This window comes from Carassius auratus, chromosome 26, assembly GCF_003368295.1.
Source record: "Carassius auratus strain Wakin chromosome 26, ASM336829v1, whole genome shotgun sequence".
Taxonomy (NCBI): Eukaryota; Metazoa; Chordata; class Actinopteri; order Cypriniformes; family Cyprinidae; genus Carassius; species Carassius auratus.
The window spans coordinates 7,019,414-7,034,719 of record NC_039268.1 but is presented as its reverse complement, the minus strand read 5'-3'; the positions used below and the strand labels follow the sequence as shown (position 1 = coordinate 7,034,719).

At 35.8% G+C, this 15,306-nt stretch overlaps 1 protein-coding gene and 1 non-coding gene across 2 annotated transcripts; one reads left to right on the top strand and one right to left on the bottom strand.

Moving 5' to 3' along the window:
- Window positions 1-1,263: 1,263 nt before the first annotated feature.
- On the top strand, window positions 1,264-14,024 carry LOC113044188 (Krueppel-like factor 3). Its single transcript, XM_026203906.1, has 7 exons — window positions 1,264-1,582; window positions 7,424-7,475; window positions 8,438-8,845; window positions 9,634-9,859; window positions 10,258-10,390; window positions 11,652-11,800; window positions 12,194-14,024. Exons 2-7 carry the CDS (start codon window positions 7,443-7,445, stop codon window positions 12,373-12,375), a joined length of 1,131 nt encoding a protein of 376 aa, XP_026059691.1. The 5' UTR covers window positions 1,264-1,582; window positions 7,424-7,442; the 3' UTR covers window positions 12,376-14,024.
- Window positions 14,025-15,048: 1,024 nt separating this feature from the next.
- trnap-agg (transfer RNA proline (anticodon AGG)) lies at window positions 15,049-15,120 on the bottom strand. Its single transcript has one exon. It is a non-coding gene; the product is annotated as a tRNA-Pro (tRNA).
- Between the last annotated feature and the right edge of the window lie 186 nt (window positions 15,121-15,306).

Below are 15,306 nucleotides of genomic sequence, written 5' to 3'. Positions count from 1 at the left end.
TATTATAGTCATAAGATTATACATATCACAGTCATAATCATCACACGTGCAAAGTGGGTTTCTACATGCACACAAACAAACTTATATGCGTGGAGTTTCGCCAGTTCCACTTCCACGCCTCTAACTGCCAAAAAGAAAATAAATTCACAGTTGTGTAGCATTGGTTTTGCAGGTGTGTGTGTGCGAAATAGAGATAGAGAGAGATGTGGGTGGGTGAGAGAGTGAGAGTATTGGGGGCGAGGGTAATTCTGGTAAAGGTCTGGTAAATCTGAATGGTTTGCTTTATTATTCTGGGTAAATAGACACAGGTTGGGTTTATGTGCACTGGCGTCATCAGGTACGCGATATGTTATTGTTGCTGATGACTTGGAATAACTCCAGTATACAATAACTACAACAACCAGTCTATACATACACACCTTTGCGTGACTTACAGGTTCAGTGTATATTCTTAATGTCTTAATATGCTTTCACTATGGAGCAGTGTAATAATAATAAACCGTAATACACTAACACACAAAAGTTTGAAGTGATTAAGATAAAAAAGAGCAAAAGAGCAAAGAGCATTAAATTAATCAAAAGTTTCATTAAAGATATTTGAAACGTTACAAAAGATTGCTGTTTTAAACAAGTATTGTTTTTATTAATTTTATATTCATCAGCGAATCCTGAAAAAAAAAAAAATAATGGAAAAAATATTAGTTATTAATATTTGAGCGTCAATAATAACAAATCAGCATATCAGAATAATTTCTGAAGGATCATTGTGGCGCTGAACACTGTCAACACAGGAATAAATTTGCCATTTTAAAATATACTGAAATAAAAAACTTCTTTAAATTGTAATAATATTTAACAATATTACCGTTTTTACGGTGTTTGATCAAATAAATGGAGCCTTTGTAAGCATTAAAAATACTCTCAAAAACATTTTCAAAAATGAAATTAAAATTATTTAAATATAATAGGGTATTTACAATGAGCCCTTTTGCCCACAGCATGCTCTGTGCACCTTTTTACCAACACGATCAAACAGTTAACAATAAAAATGTATGATTGGTAAATTATGCAAGTCGTTTGTCTTCACCCATTGTTATAGTCGACCTTTATCCGCGCTTGTTAGATCTCTGAAACTCTGTAAGGCGTGTCTTGTCAGGAAGGGAAATAGGGAGAGATAGAGAGAGAGAGAGAGAGAGAGAGAGACAAACAGAGAAGGAAGGAAAGGGCGGAGAGGGAGAGGCAGGCAGTCACACACACACACACACACCCAGCCCTTCTCTTCTTTTCTCTTCTCTTCTCTTCTCTTGGGCCCCCTCCTGTCTCCGCTTGAGCGAATCCCCACCCTCCTCACCTCCCGCGAGCGCCCGGCCCTAATCATGTGATAGACGCTCAATTCACTCAGGACACTTTAAACACTTGGACAAGAAGTTGTTTCGTAACTCTCGGGGAAGTTTTTTCGGCGTCAGCCTAAATGCTAGTGTTTCATTTGGATGTTTCATGCCATCGTGATCCGGGTTGTTGCTTTCTTCTGCAGTCCTTCATAACGGCGCGCTTTTCACTTGAGGAATATATTAACTAACAAGTAAGTATTCATGAAATACCAGTCTGAGGTAAAATAATCAAAATCAAACCGTCCTGTTGTAGTTAGGCTATTTTAGTCGAATAACAACATTTTAGTTAATCTTTTATTTAAATAAATATGCTAAATAATATTTAATACAGGGTATTCAATTTCACAACAGAGCCTTTCCACGGCACTTTTCTAGAGTAGCCTACTTTTGACAGATGTTTGTGGGTCGATGTCAAATAAGTATGTAAGAAATTATAGTAACATGAAATATTTTAAGAATCTAGTTTAACGTCAAGTTTTCAGAAATTCCATCTTTGTATTCATATTTATATGAATTTCCCGGAAAGGGAGAAAAAAAAAAAAATTCAAGCAAACACGAATTTAATGGCAAGCTTAATTATATATTCTATAAACGTTGTTTAAACATTCACACATTAATTCTGTCTTTAACATGAATACGTTTTCTAGGGTTAACTTAAATAAAACTTAATAAAAAACACATAGGCCTACCTTTTATTCAAAAGGGTTATTTATTTATTTTTATTTTTTTTACAATCTTTGGACAGTTACACCACATAATTTTACTTCAATAATAGTCTAAATGACATAAATTAAGAATGATGAAGAGGTGAATTCAATTCATTTAATTTACCAGAATTGCATGAATTGCATTTAAATTGCAATTTTGAACAACTTAAAAAAATAAGGACTGTCATTGACATCTATTTGTTTTTATTATTGTTAGTTTTATTAAATAATGCATTTTTGGCACTTACTCTTTTTGTTTTCTTTTCTTTTTTTATTGTTGACATGAACTGGTATTGGCTCTGCTGTAGTTGCACTGGTGGCTTGACTACTTAAATATTGCTTATATGCAAAAATTATTTTCATGCAAATGAAACACACTGTAGGAACATGTATGCAGGATCATATTGGTATGTGCCTTTGGCAAAGTTGGATTTGTTAACTAAACATTTATCACATTTCAGAGTTCTGCAACACTTAATAATATGTTTAAATGTTAACAAACATTTTGCATTAAGATGCTTGGCAGGTCTTCATTTAATGTACATTCAGAGAGTTAGTTAGTCATGACACCTTGACTCATATATTATACATAATGTGCATGAACTACTGATCTTATATGGTCACTTGGATCATTAATTCAAATGAATTAAAATCTGGCCAATACATAGTTTTTGTTGAACACACGTTCTAACAGGCAAAAATATAACTGTTTTTAAAATCAAAGATATGATTTAATATGGCTTCAAGCCCAATTCTCATATTCTTTTGCAGTAATTGGTTTGGTTGGTGATCAGCTTGGCCTGCATTTAGAATGTGTGGATCTTCAGCTTTTCAAAATCTTAACATCCTGCCTTTGCATTTTGGATTGTATGAAGATTAGGTTTACTGTAAGTATGTGCATGGTTGACATAGCATTTTTGGTGTAAAAATCAAATACAGTAAAGCTAATAATCAAAGCCCCATGGTCAGTAAGGCTGTTGTATTCAGAGCTTTGTTTCAAGGCTGAGGTTTGCGTCAGACATTCCATCTGGCACATGGAGCCTCTTTTCCTGTTTTCTGCATTTGAGGGGAGGCTGCCTAGGGGGAGTACACACACACACACACACACGCACACACATGCCTAGACCCTCCACCCACTCACACGACTCTTTCCTTGGATCAATACTCGGATCTTATCACAATACACACACAAACACTCCACTACAAAAGAGGATCATTTTCAGAGCCGCATACCATTGTTAAAATTCTCAGCCTCTCTCTCGCTCTTTCCTTCTCTATTTCTCTCTTTCTCTTTTCCTTTAGTTTCAGGAAAGGCCAGAAGGGAAACTATGGCCCCCATGTAGAAGAGCTTCTCTATGTGTTCACTGTGGAAACAATAACAGACACGCTGCTTCCTTCTTGCTAAATTTGGTCTTCTGCCTAAATTTCAGTTTTTGTTCCTATACAGTTCAGACAGAAGTCTATCTGTAAGGTTTTTCACATTGTGATCATCCCGTTCAATCTCAGATCTCATGCATCTCTCAGACACCTGGCACCTAGTTGAAGACCTGTTATCTGAGAGCGGTGGATGGATTGCGTTGCATTGGACCAGTGCGGTTCAATTTGGTTTTGGGTTTTACATGGGTTCGCTATTAGATTCTGTACTTTGTAATTTTGGTCTTCACATTTTCTCCATGTCAGCAAATCAGACCATTTCTCCCCACTAGGAAACTGTATTAGATTCTTAGGCATTCTGTGGTTTCGAGTGTGTGTATGCCTTAACGGATTTGCCTACTTCACCGGTTTGCAATGTTGAGTGAAGAGCTTGTGTGATTTATAAGGTATCACACAAGTTCTTCAAACAGTCTCATCTACTCATTCACACCGCCTGAGGTTAAATTCACACTGCAGCATTCAAGAAAGAGAATAAATAAAGTCGCTAAAATCTAAAGAACTGTAAAACTTAGCCACACTATTTAAGAGCTTTAACCTTTTTAAAATGCAATATAAAGCTGTTAATGTGTGATTCAAAAGACCTTTTAAAACACAAATTTTATTTCTGAATATTTGTTTTCAGGTAATTATTTATAATAGAGGTAAAGAGACAGAAGGTAGAAACAGATTGGGTTATTAACTTTCAAAGACTATAATTATAGTACATTAAGTATTTAAGCACCTTAATTTAATTGCTCGAGAACGATAATTATTGGTTTTTGATGTGTCATGAAGTCACTCCAGTCTCTCCATACTAAACACATCTAGTGAAGCATGTACTAACTTCTCTTTATTTTATGAGACTGTAAAGTTAACTTGATGGAGTTATTGTGCGTGTGTGTGTGTGTGTGTGTGTGTGTGTGTGTGTGAGTGTGTGTTTTGTTGTTGTGAGCAGTGAAAGGCTTCATGATTAATGTAACGGGTTCACTTGAACTCTGCCAAGCCCGGAGGATAGATCTGAACTCTTCTCTCTGCTTCACCTTATCATGTTGTCTTATGATAGATAAGAGAAAAAACATGACAAAATCCAAACAGAAAAATTCAAAACAGTGTTTACTTTTCCTTACTGAGTCCGTCCGTGTGCAACAACTCTGATGGCGGTATCTAAAAAAATGCCTGTCTTTTATTTGGAAAAGGACTGTTTGTTTGATTAAGATTTCCTAAGAAGGAGCTTAGCAGACTTTGATGCTACTGCAGACAAGTTAAAAAGAAAAGCTGCGCTTCGTAAGTATACAATACACATTAGTATACACAACTGTTTAAAAGTCAGGGCTCCGTTTATTTCTTTCCACTTTTATTCAGCAAAAATGCATTAAATAGATCAAAAGTGATGGTAAAGTCATCAGAGAATCTTGAAATAAATGTACCAGTTTCCACAAAAATATTAAGTAATATTAAGCAAAAATGTTCTCAACAATAATAAGTGTTTCTTGAGCAGCAACTGAGCATATTAGTATTATTTATGATTGATCATGTGACACTGAAGATTGGTGTAATGACTGCTAAAAGATTAATCTTTGCCATCACAAGAATACATTTCATTTAAAAATGTATATAAAATAGAAAACTTAAAAGAAAAATTAAGTTATAATAATATTTCACAATATTAAAGTTTTACTATATAATTATACTGTGTATATATATATATATATATATATATATATATATATATATATATATATATATATATATAGTTTCATTTTTGATGCTTATGTAGCTCGGTAGCATGGAATTCACTTTCACTGTATGGAAAAGAACAGTGAGTACATTCTGCTAAACTTCTCATTTTGGCTTTAATGAAAAAGAAAATCATACAGGCTAAACGTGACCGCGAATAAATGATGGTAGGACTTTCATTATTGACTAAACTATTCATTTAAAACACTACGGACATTAAGTCAGAGTCTAGTTACAAAACCTTGCACTTAGTAAAGCATTCGAACTGAGGTCTTGAATGATGTTTAACTCATCTGTTGTGACTTGTCTTGTGTCTCTTTATCTGTGTGGAATTCTATACTGTTGGTATCAGGTTTGGATGAGTATGTCTGTGTTAGTGTGTACACTTCAATATGTTGTTTTGTTAACCCACACCTGACCCTGGGGCCAATGGGAGTGTTTCACAAGCCTGTGTGTGTGTGTGATCGGCATTGTCTCTTGTGATAGTAGTCCTGTTTATATATGTGCGTCTGAGGACTGAGGAGTGTTCAGTTTGCTGGGAGTGGACCTGGACTCAGTGGACCTAGTATAGATTGTACTCTGTGTGTGCGTGTGTGTTAACAGCACCACCCTGGGTTAATGATTGTAAAAAGAGACTTTACATTCACTCATCTCTTTCTCTCTTTCTTTTCTCTGTCTCTCTGACTTTGGACTTTAAAAGCACTCACATATCATTGCGTCTCATGGCTCACTGATGAACTGTCTAAACTTCCCTTTCCTGCCTTGAGTCCATGCACTCCACTGAATTCTAATAAATATAGTCTTAGGTCATTTTTTCCTTTAAATTACCTTTGGAAATAGAAATCGATCGGCACCTGTAGTACTGTACCTATAGATTGTAGCACCTGCATCTTTGTGTCAGGCTTTGAGGGCTCAAACCAAACACACAGACAGATCAAACAGCAAAACATATTTGTCTCTTTTGTGTTCGTAAGACCACATGATCATATCTAAGATATCTGATGAGCTGGTTCTGCTGTTGACCTTTCATCTTCTGCTTTAAGCTTCCTTTGCGCATTGTAGAAATGCTAGCCATGTTATTATTTTACTATTGACACTTTTACAAATTAAACTCTCTTATAATACCTTTTTCACACTCTTACTAGTTTATTTAATTTGTCCGCTCATAGTATTTTTTTCTGATGTAAATGGCGGACACTTCCTCATAATATCACCTGTGGTGGATATTTATTTGTTGAATCTTCTTTGCTAATGCCATGCTTTGAATACATTAACCTTGGATTGTGGTTGAAATGATCTGACAGTTACAAGTTGTGCGAAATGATTCATTTTATTTTAATAATTTGTAAAATTGATATATTTTCACAAAATGAAATTGCATTGAACTCTTTACTCAGGATATCATAGTTTACATTATTTATATAAAATTAATATTGTATTTATTTATAAACACTTCCATTCAAAATGTTTAAGAGATCAATCCTTTTATTCAACGGGGACACATTAAGTTGAACAAAAGTGACAATAAATATATTTATTTTTATAAAATGTTAACTATATTGAAAATATTTATTTTCATATTTCAAAATATTTACTGTTTTTTTTTTGGATCAAATAAAGGCAGCCATGGTAAGCGTAAGAGATTTCTTTCAGAAACCTAACCAACCAAACAAAGAAAGAAAGAAAGAAAGAAAGAAAGAAATACATTTTAAGTTTTAATGTAACCATAATTTACCATTTGACACAAAGGAGGAAAGTTATCTGTTAGGTAATAAAAAAACTAAGACAAAAAGCCCCTTTTGAAGAAACACCCAAGATCAGGGAATGAATCTATGAATAATCTACAGTTGAAATAGTAGCATTTATAGTTGCAATCCTATAATGTGGCCTTACTGTTTCCCAAGACCACTGAGTAAGTAGGTCAGGTGGAAAAAGCTCTCTATTAGTGTTGCAATCTTATGTACAACCACACACAAACAGCGTTCATCGCCCCGGGCATTCTAACTTCCCCTGTACTTTAAGTGATTAGTGTTTCAGCACCTCTCTCTCGCATGCTTCTCTGCTTCTGTGTGCTTGGAATGAAGAATGACTTCCTGATGGCTCACGACATTTCTCTAATGTGGGACTTTTCTGGTACTAACTGATATACTAATGTTTGCTCTCTGTATTTCCCAGAATTCCAGCGGCGGGAACCATGCTCAGCTTTGACACAATAAAAACAGACATGGTGAGTACAGTTTTTAGGGTAAATACTCTCAAATAAAGTAGTCTTTCTACTACAATCTTTCTATTGTTTTTTATTAGCCAGGGTAGTGCCATATTTCATTTTTGACTGGAATGAAAATGAGGCTGCGAGGGATAGTACATTGCTTTCATTTCATTTCACTGTTGTATAACATACCAATTGTTCAGCTGACAAAATGTATAAAAAAACACTCTTAGCAGACAAGAACTCCATAGAACAGTTTGGAAGTGAGGTGACATGAACTAGAACCTTTATAAAGTGCGTGACATTGTGTCCCTCACAGCCTTGTTCAGTTCAGTATGGCGTGTAACTTGATTAAAGTCTGTTAGCCAAAAGAAGTTGTTTTGGACTACTCTGAAATGTTCCTCCACCTTCCTGATACTTGTCTACTTCTTTGCATCCGGTTTATGTGATGTTAAAGAAAACAATGCTTCACTTTCCGTTTCCAATAACAAACCTGCTCTACCAACTGCCACACAATGGGCCGCCTGGCACATGGCCATCTGAGCACCCTGGTCTTATTGGGACATCGGTTTGTTTGTTTAAGTGCAGTATCCATATGCAATCCTTCAATTCCTTATAATAACACAAGACACATTTACAAACACTAATAAGGATATTTTTTTAATCGCACAAGTATTTTATTAGGCTTTTGTAAAATCTATCTCTGAAACTCATCTCGTACTTGCTCTTTTTTCTCTCTTCCTCTAGCTGTAGATGGACATGCATTCCTTTCTTATTAGGTTAGGAGTTTATATGGGGTGTGAAGTCGTATTTGGCTCATATTCAGTCATTCAAAGTTAGTCTTTTTGTCGGTTTATAGTTCCCAGATTGAACTGCTGCTCAGCGCAGCTGCTTTATATGGCTGCTTGTGTAATTATGCACATATGAATGTGTAAATATGTTCGCAGCGTGTTTAACGTCTCACTCTCTTTCTCTCTCAGTCATTGACTTATCCAGCTTACCTGATTAAATCTGCACCTGAGGCATTTGGAGTCTTATTATCACCTTCCATGGCCCCTCCTTCCACGGCTCACCTATACTTCCCTCACTACTTCCAAGAGCACTACCCATACATGAGCCCCCATCACACACCCCCTCTGTCCCAGGATGTCCATCACTCCCAGAACGAACCTGTCGATTTATCCATCAGCAAAAGATCCTCCGTTTCATCGCCTTCATCATCTCTGACATCGTCATCTCCCATAGCCACTCCACCATCGCCTTATGAGAGAACCAGTCCAGTGTCACGTCCTCGCCCCGGCTCCGGCTCCGGCTCTATAACAGGAAGCACTTCCGGCTCATCTCAGACAAGGCAGCTGACCCCACCACTGTCCCTTCCTATTTCTCCGGTAAAAATATTGGTGATGCCTTACAAAAAATGTGCTGTGATGATACCATGTACTGAATGATTACCATTTTCCAATTCAATGGTGTTTACATTGTAATCCAGTGTAAATGGGCGGAAAACATGGTGTTTATTTCTAGTCTTATTAGTTAGGTCACACACTGTATGACCTTTTTTATGAACAGTAACTTCACTACACGTGTTTTATTATAAGCTTATTTTCAATTTCTGATTTAAATAGATTTTCACTGCTTATTTATACTTAAAAAAACGTGTATAGTTTTTTTAAATTTTTATTGTATGCTCACCAAGACTGCATTTTACAAAAGTAAATTTTTTGGTATTTCAATATATTTTAAGTGTAATTTATTCTTATTTTCGCAAAGTATTCGTCAGTGTCACTTGATCTTGATGCTTCAGAAAACATTTCAAGAAACAGTTTTGTTGCTTAATATTAGCTGTGATTTATTTTTTCATTATGCTTTGGTGAATAGAAACTTCAAAATAACAGCTTTTATTTGAAGCAGAAATTTTGTAATGTTGAAGTCACCTTTGATCAATTTAATGTGTCCTTGCTAAATAAAAGTATATCACACACACACATGCACGCACACACACTGACACACACACACACACACACACACACACACACACACACAGACACATACACACACACAGAGACACACACACAGTTTTGAAAAATAGATATCATAGAAATGATTTCTGTGATATCTAAAACTTAGAGACCAACTGACATTTCTTAACCAATCTGTGTTTGTTTTTCTGATGCAGGTTTTTACACCTATTGTGCCTATTTCCATCATGCAGCAGTTACCTGTGCTCTACCCTCCCCAACTACACCTGTCTACCTCCATCATGACATCACCTGAGGATCCTGCTCACCGCCTCGTTCCATTGCAGTCTACGGAGAGTCAGAAAGGCTTAGGAATTCATAAAAAATATCCTCATTTGTGGCCCAAAGATGAACCGAACCTTATAGGTTTAGATTGTCATGAGGGTGAGTAACTGATGCCAGAATTTTCATTTTTGGGGGAACTATCCCTTTAAGAACGAGTTAGTAATGACGTGCATCTTGAAATGAAATCATAACAATGATGCACTCGCAAATCATTATCTAAAATATTATGCAGAATTATGCATGAATCCATATTACTCCTGTACTTGATTAACTAATCCTGAGTTCATGTTGAAGTTAGCATTCATTTAGGTATTAGTACATAATTATTAATATGCCTTTATTGTAAAGTATTACCCAAACACGCACATTAAGCTCAGATTGCCAAACACATGCTTTCACTTTCTACCGATGAGTAGATGGGTGACAGTTGTAATAGCAAAGCCTTCCATTTTTTCTTTGCATGGTTGATTGATTTGTCTCCTTTCTCTTGTCTTCAGTGGAGTCAGAGAATCCCCCAGACGTCCACGAGGTCCTCAAACCAATCAAATCCGAGCCCCACCCTGAACACCCTCAGGATTCCCTCAGGCAGGAAATAACCTCACCCATCATTACTGTCCCACCGTGTTATGAGTGAGTACTGAGCTCTCAAACACACATATGCTCAATTTGCTTTTCATTATATCACCAACATTTATCTGATTTTGTATGATCACAGCTTGTGCATGTAAGTTCATAAAAAAAATGTGTCTTATAAATGAGAACAAGTTGGTTAAATTAGATAAGATCTATCGTTATGTCTATGTATGTCATTTAAAGTACATTTGGCCTACAGTTCTCTTTCAGTGATACAAGTATGTGTGTGTATGTGTGGTGTAAAGCATATATTTACTCTATCTGATATATCTTGCTGCGTGTCTGATAAAATCCCCCAGCATGCATTTCAGAGACAGCGTGTCTCCAAGTATTCTTAAACACTCATGGGGTACATACAAGTGCACGGTTGAGAGTTTGTGTAGATATCTTATTTTGTGCGTGTTTTTTAGTGCACTTTTACAGTGGATGTGTATGTGTGATGTGTTCCAGTGGATTTAGTGGCATTGGCTATGGACATACTGCATGTGATTAAAAGGGGGAAAAAAAGTGGTGAAATACAGAGAAAGGAGCAATGTTTATGAGGAAGGGAGGAGAAAGCGTTTGATTTAGAAAGGAAGGGAGGAGAAAAGTAGAATGATCATTTTATATTGGATGCGGTGCCAAAAAACAGCTACTTTTAGGCACAAATGGTAGAAAGTGGGAGAAGTGACATTGTAGACAAAGACTGAAAATATGTAGCTGAAACAGACCGGGAGGGTGTATGGAGAGGTTTAAGGCGAGATAAGAGAGAAAGAGAGAAAAGTATTTAATAATAGGGTGCATTTAGGCAGGAACTTACAGTAAAAGGTGTTCCTGTTCAGTAAATGCAAGGGAGTTTTTTCAAAGGGTTTATTGTCTGCAAGTCGGAAGATGTAAGTCCAGTCACTTAGAAAAGTGCTAGCCTTAACTCAACAAGCTGCACAATTAGATGTATTATTCATGTCTGTAGCACAAATGATGCTGAACGAGTTGCCCACTTTAGTTTTATATGTTTAAGGCCTAAGTGTGAGCAGTAATAAGGACAGTAATAGCACTGCTAATAAAAAGCATAAATGAAGCATGGGACAGCACCAGAAAAGTGTACTGTAATTAAACAAAATCTAATGTGGAGCTAAGGTCATAAATACTTACAATACTCGGATAACTTAAAAACAGTGTCATGCTCTGCTTTGGGGTAGATTGTATGAAATACGTCTGACCCCCTGTGGTTAAAACAAGAGCTGCGCTTCAAACACTTCTTTTTTTAATTTTTCAACAGGAGAAACCCACACTCAGTGATTGTACGTCGAAAGGTAGAGTCTCCAGATCCACTGAAGAAGCGTCGAATTCATCGATGTGACTTCAATGGCTGCAATAAAGTCTATACCAAAAGCTCCCACCTGAAAGCTCATAGACGCACACATACAGGTAAACAGGCTATACATGCATAGACTTTCCTTAATACACACAATTAATTAAGCGACACTCTTTTTTTCACTCTTTTTGTTGGCAAAACATTTAAAAACAAGTATTTTATGCTCACCAAAGCTACATTTATTTAATCTGTCCTTGTTCAGCAACAACACATTCAATTGATCAAAAATTACATTTATAATGTTACAAAAGATTTCTAAATGCTAAATGAATTCAAACTGTTTCATATGTTTTTATCATCAAAAACGTTTTTTTTATCTTATTATTATTATTGACCCATATATAGATGAAAATGCTCATTTACTCTTACTCTGATGCTGTTCATGCGGATGAAAAGGCTTAACACTCTTCTAAATGCTCTTTTTATCTGTTTGTGTGACCATTAAGGAGAAAAACCTTATAAGTGCATGTGGGAAGGCTGTACGTGGAAGTTTGCCCGCTCCGATGAGCTGACCCGTCACTTTCGGAAGCACACGGGTGTGAAGCCGTTCCAGTGCCCTGACTGCGATCGCACCTTCTCTCGCTCCGATCACCTCGCCCTGCACAAGAAGCGCCACCTGCTGGTGTGAGCTCAATACTGCAACATGTGAACGGAGCAGAAGTTTCCCCTTCGATTAAGCCGTTGCTCAACGGGAGCTTCATCTTCAGTGAAGCCAAGGGCCGTTTTGTGTTTCCCGTCCCCTTCCAGTTCAGGAAACGCTGTGTATTAGAAGAAAAGAGTCGAGTTGATGGATCTTACAATGGCTAGCTCATACTTCATGAAAAGAATTAGTATCCAAGTGGATTTTGTCACTTACTATGGATATGGAGTAGTGCTGTGGATATGTCCCTTATATAGACGAAATTGAATGCCAAGTCTTTTTCTTGATACCAAGCACTCACTCTCTCTCCATTATCGTTCTATACACGTCTCTCTTATTGTTTTGCCCTCTGCAGGTCAGAGGGCCCATTGTGCCAGTTACAGCACTACACAAACAAGCATAATACATTTACAGTAAGTCAGTAGCCAGTCTCACACACACATACACAAACACAACTCGGACAGTTTCACACTTTTAATGTTGTTTTAAGATGCAATTCGGGTCAAACCTGCACAATGTGAATTTATTTTTCTCTTATTTGTGTATTATTTGGAAACATGAATGTGTATACGCAGATCCTGTATATGCATTCAGCGTGTGTGTTTCATGTTTACCGAAGCTGATTTAAAGCTTGCATATTTTCTGAGATTGTTTGATTTGGGTCGGTCAGTTCACACCAAGAAGGATAACTATAAAGATAACTAGATATCAATAACTATAACAGTGTCCACACCAATGCACAATAATGTTCTGTTTATTATAATCATGCATTGCAGTCATCTGCCACTTTAAATGCTCAAGATCAAGATCATTAAAAAAGAATGGATTCTGTTTGGCTGTCAGCGATTGTAGAAATCGCAAACAAATTTAAACAATATTGTTTCTCTGTAGCCTTATTGTTATATTTGTGGACTCTATTCTTTTACATTTAAAACGATATCTTTATCATTATAGTTATCGTCCTATGTGTAAACAGATCTTTATAATTTGACTCTTAAGAGTTCAATTTTGACAAAAAGTTTTTGGTTCCAAAAGTAGCTTCCGAGCACCTGACCTGGTAAAACATTGGCATGTTTTATTAATTGTAATCATGAATTAATACTGTAGTTTATTACCGTAAGTACTATGTACTGTGTAAGTTCTTGCAACTTTGCACATGCACAATTTACAATTTAGTAATGAAATAATAGATTTGATGATTTTCCCCTACATACATTTTAAAAATACAGGTCAAAAGTGTGAGAGGTCAAAACGGCGTTTTAAATGTTAATTGGCTGGTCTGAAAATTGAATACTTGATCTTCCAGCGCATATATGTTAGTTGCAAGGACTTAATGAAAGCTTAATTTTGCTCACCATTATTCATATTTGAATAATTTCTGTAATCATGAATATTCCTATAATCCTAAATATATTGTTGTGTCGTGTTGTATTTTGTCAAATCCAGTGTCCAAGGCTCAAAAGGGTAAAATATTATTTCACTGAGGGTTGTTTAGGTGGAGAAATGTGATAAATGTGAACCATTCAATAAGGGGCATTATTTTATTAGAGTGAGTTCATCTAGGTTATGGGTAACATTGTCTTACTGCTAACACTTTGTTTGTGAGATGTTTGTTATAAAATTATGGATACATGCAGGGACGAGTGTACTCTTGTTTTTCTTAGTAGGTTTTGCAAATCATTTTTTCGTGAACAAATGTTTGTAAAGGAGAGTGTGTAAATGGAAACAGTGCACTTTAAAATAGATTTGAAATGGCAAATATCTGTAAATTGGAGTCCATGAATAGCTTTAAGCTTTGGGCTGTTTCTCCATATTTTTCTCTTTCTTATAGCAGATCAACAGTTTGTAATAGACCGCTTTCTGTTTTTCTCTTCTCAACTGAAGGACAATGTTGAAGAACATTTTGAAGGAGGAAAAGAACAAGGGGGAGCTTACATAAGAAAGGAAAAAGTCCTTAATGAAACAATTGAGATGAGTCAAAGAAAGAAAAAGGATGAAGCATTTGTTTCTTGGTCTGATGCATAAACCACAGCAAAGCTGTACTACACATCACAGAAATTAACTAATCATATAGCATAATGGAAATATTAATATAATTATATATATGTTTAAAAAAATGGATTGACTGAATGGGCAATTTATAGAAAGCATGATTATGATATATTTTTAATCCAAAACAAATACTATATGTTTTTATAAAGATGTGAATCTTCTGTCTTTTCTAAATTACCTATATTTTCACAGTTCAAAGGGAATATTATGCTGTGTCATTATATAAAACTGTGAATTTAATACAAACTGTTCAGACACGTTTTGTATTATATAGATTTAAGTATGTATCATTCAATAAACTTTTTATGGTGAATATTTTATATAAATGTGTTGTCATTGAGTTTGATTTTTAGCTTGACAAATGTATATGTTTAGGGGCCGGCTGCATAAAAGGTTTATACTAGTCTTACAGGTTATATAATCATTAATTTTCTTTTCTTTAAGACTGGTCATAACCAGAGCCATATATATAGTCATAACTAGTCTGATATATAAAAACCTAGCCCTTGTCTTATCTGAGCTTATGCAACTGGTTTGAGGATTTTCAGTTCTGAAGTCATTTATAAGGTCAATATCATAATTCTGATATGTTGCGTTCATTAAAAACTCGGGCTCGTCCGGGATTTGAACCCGGGACCTCTCGCACCCTAAGCGAGAATCATACCCCTAGACCAACGAGCCAGCTGTATTACTCACACTTGTATAACAACTGACAAAAGTTTAAGGTAGAACGTTATTCTCAAATTACCAACATTTCATTAATATCAATAGTTTTACCGTGATGTATGTATTTTCTAAGTGTTAGAAAAACCATCCTCTAATTTTAGAATTGCTCCGTTATCTCATTACTTCCAGTTTTCTCACTTG

Excerpts from the sequence above, each read along its gene's own strand:
- LOC113044188 (XM_026203906.1), top strand. The coding sequence starts at position 7,443 with ATGCTCAGCTTTGACACAATAAAAACAGACATG. Across the intron at positions 7,476-8,437 it reads ACACAATAAAAACAGACATG|TCATTGACTTATCCAGCTTA; the intron begins GTGAGTACAGTT and ends TTTCTCTCTCAG. Across the intron at positions 8,846-9,633 it reads TGTCCCTTCCTATTTCTCCG|GTTTTTACACCTATTGTGCC; the intron begins GTAAAAATATTG and ends TTTCTGATGCAG.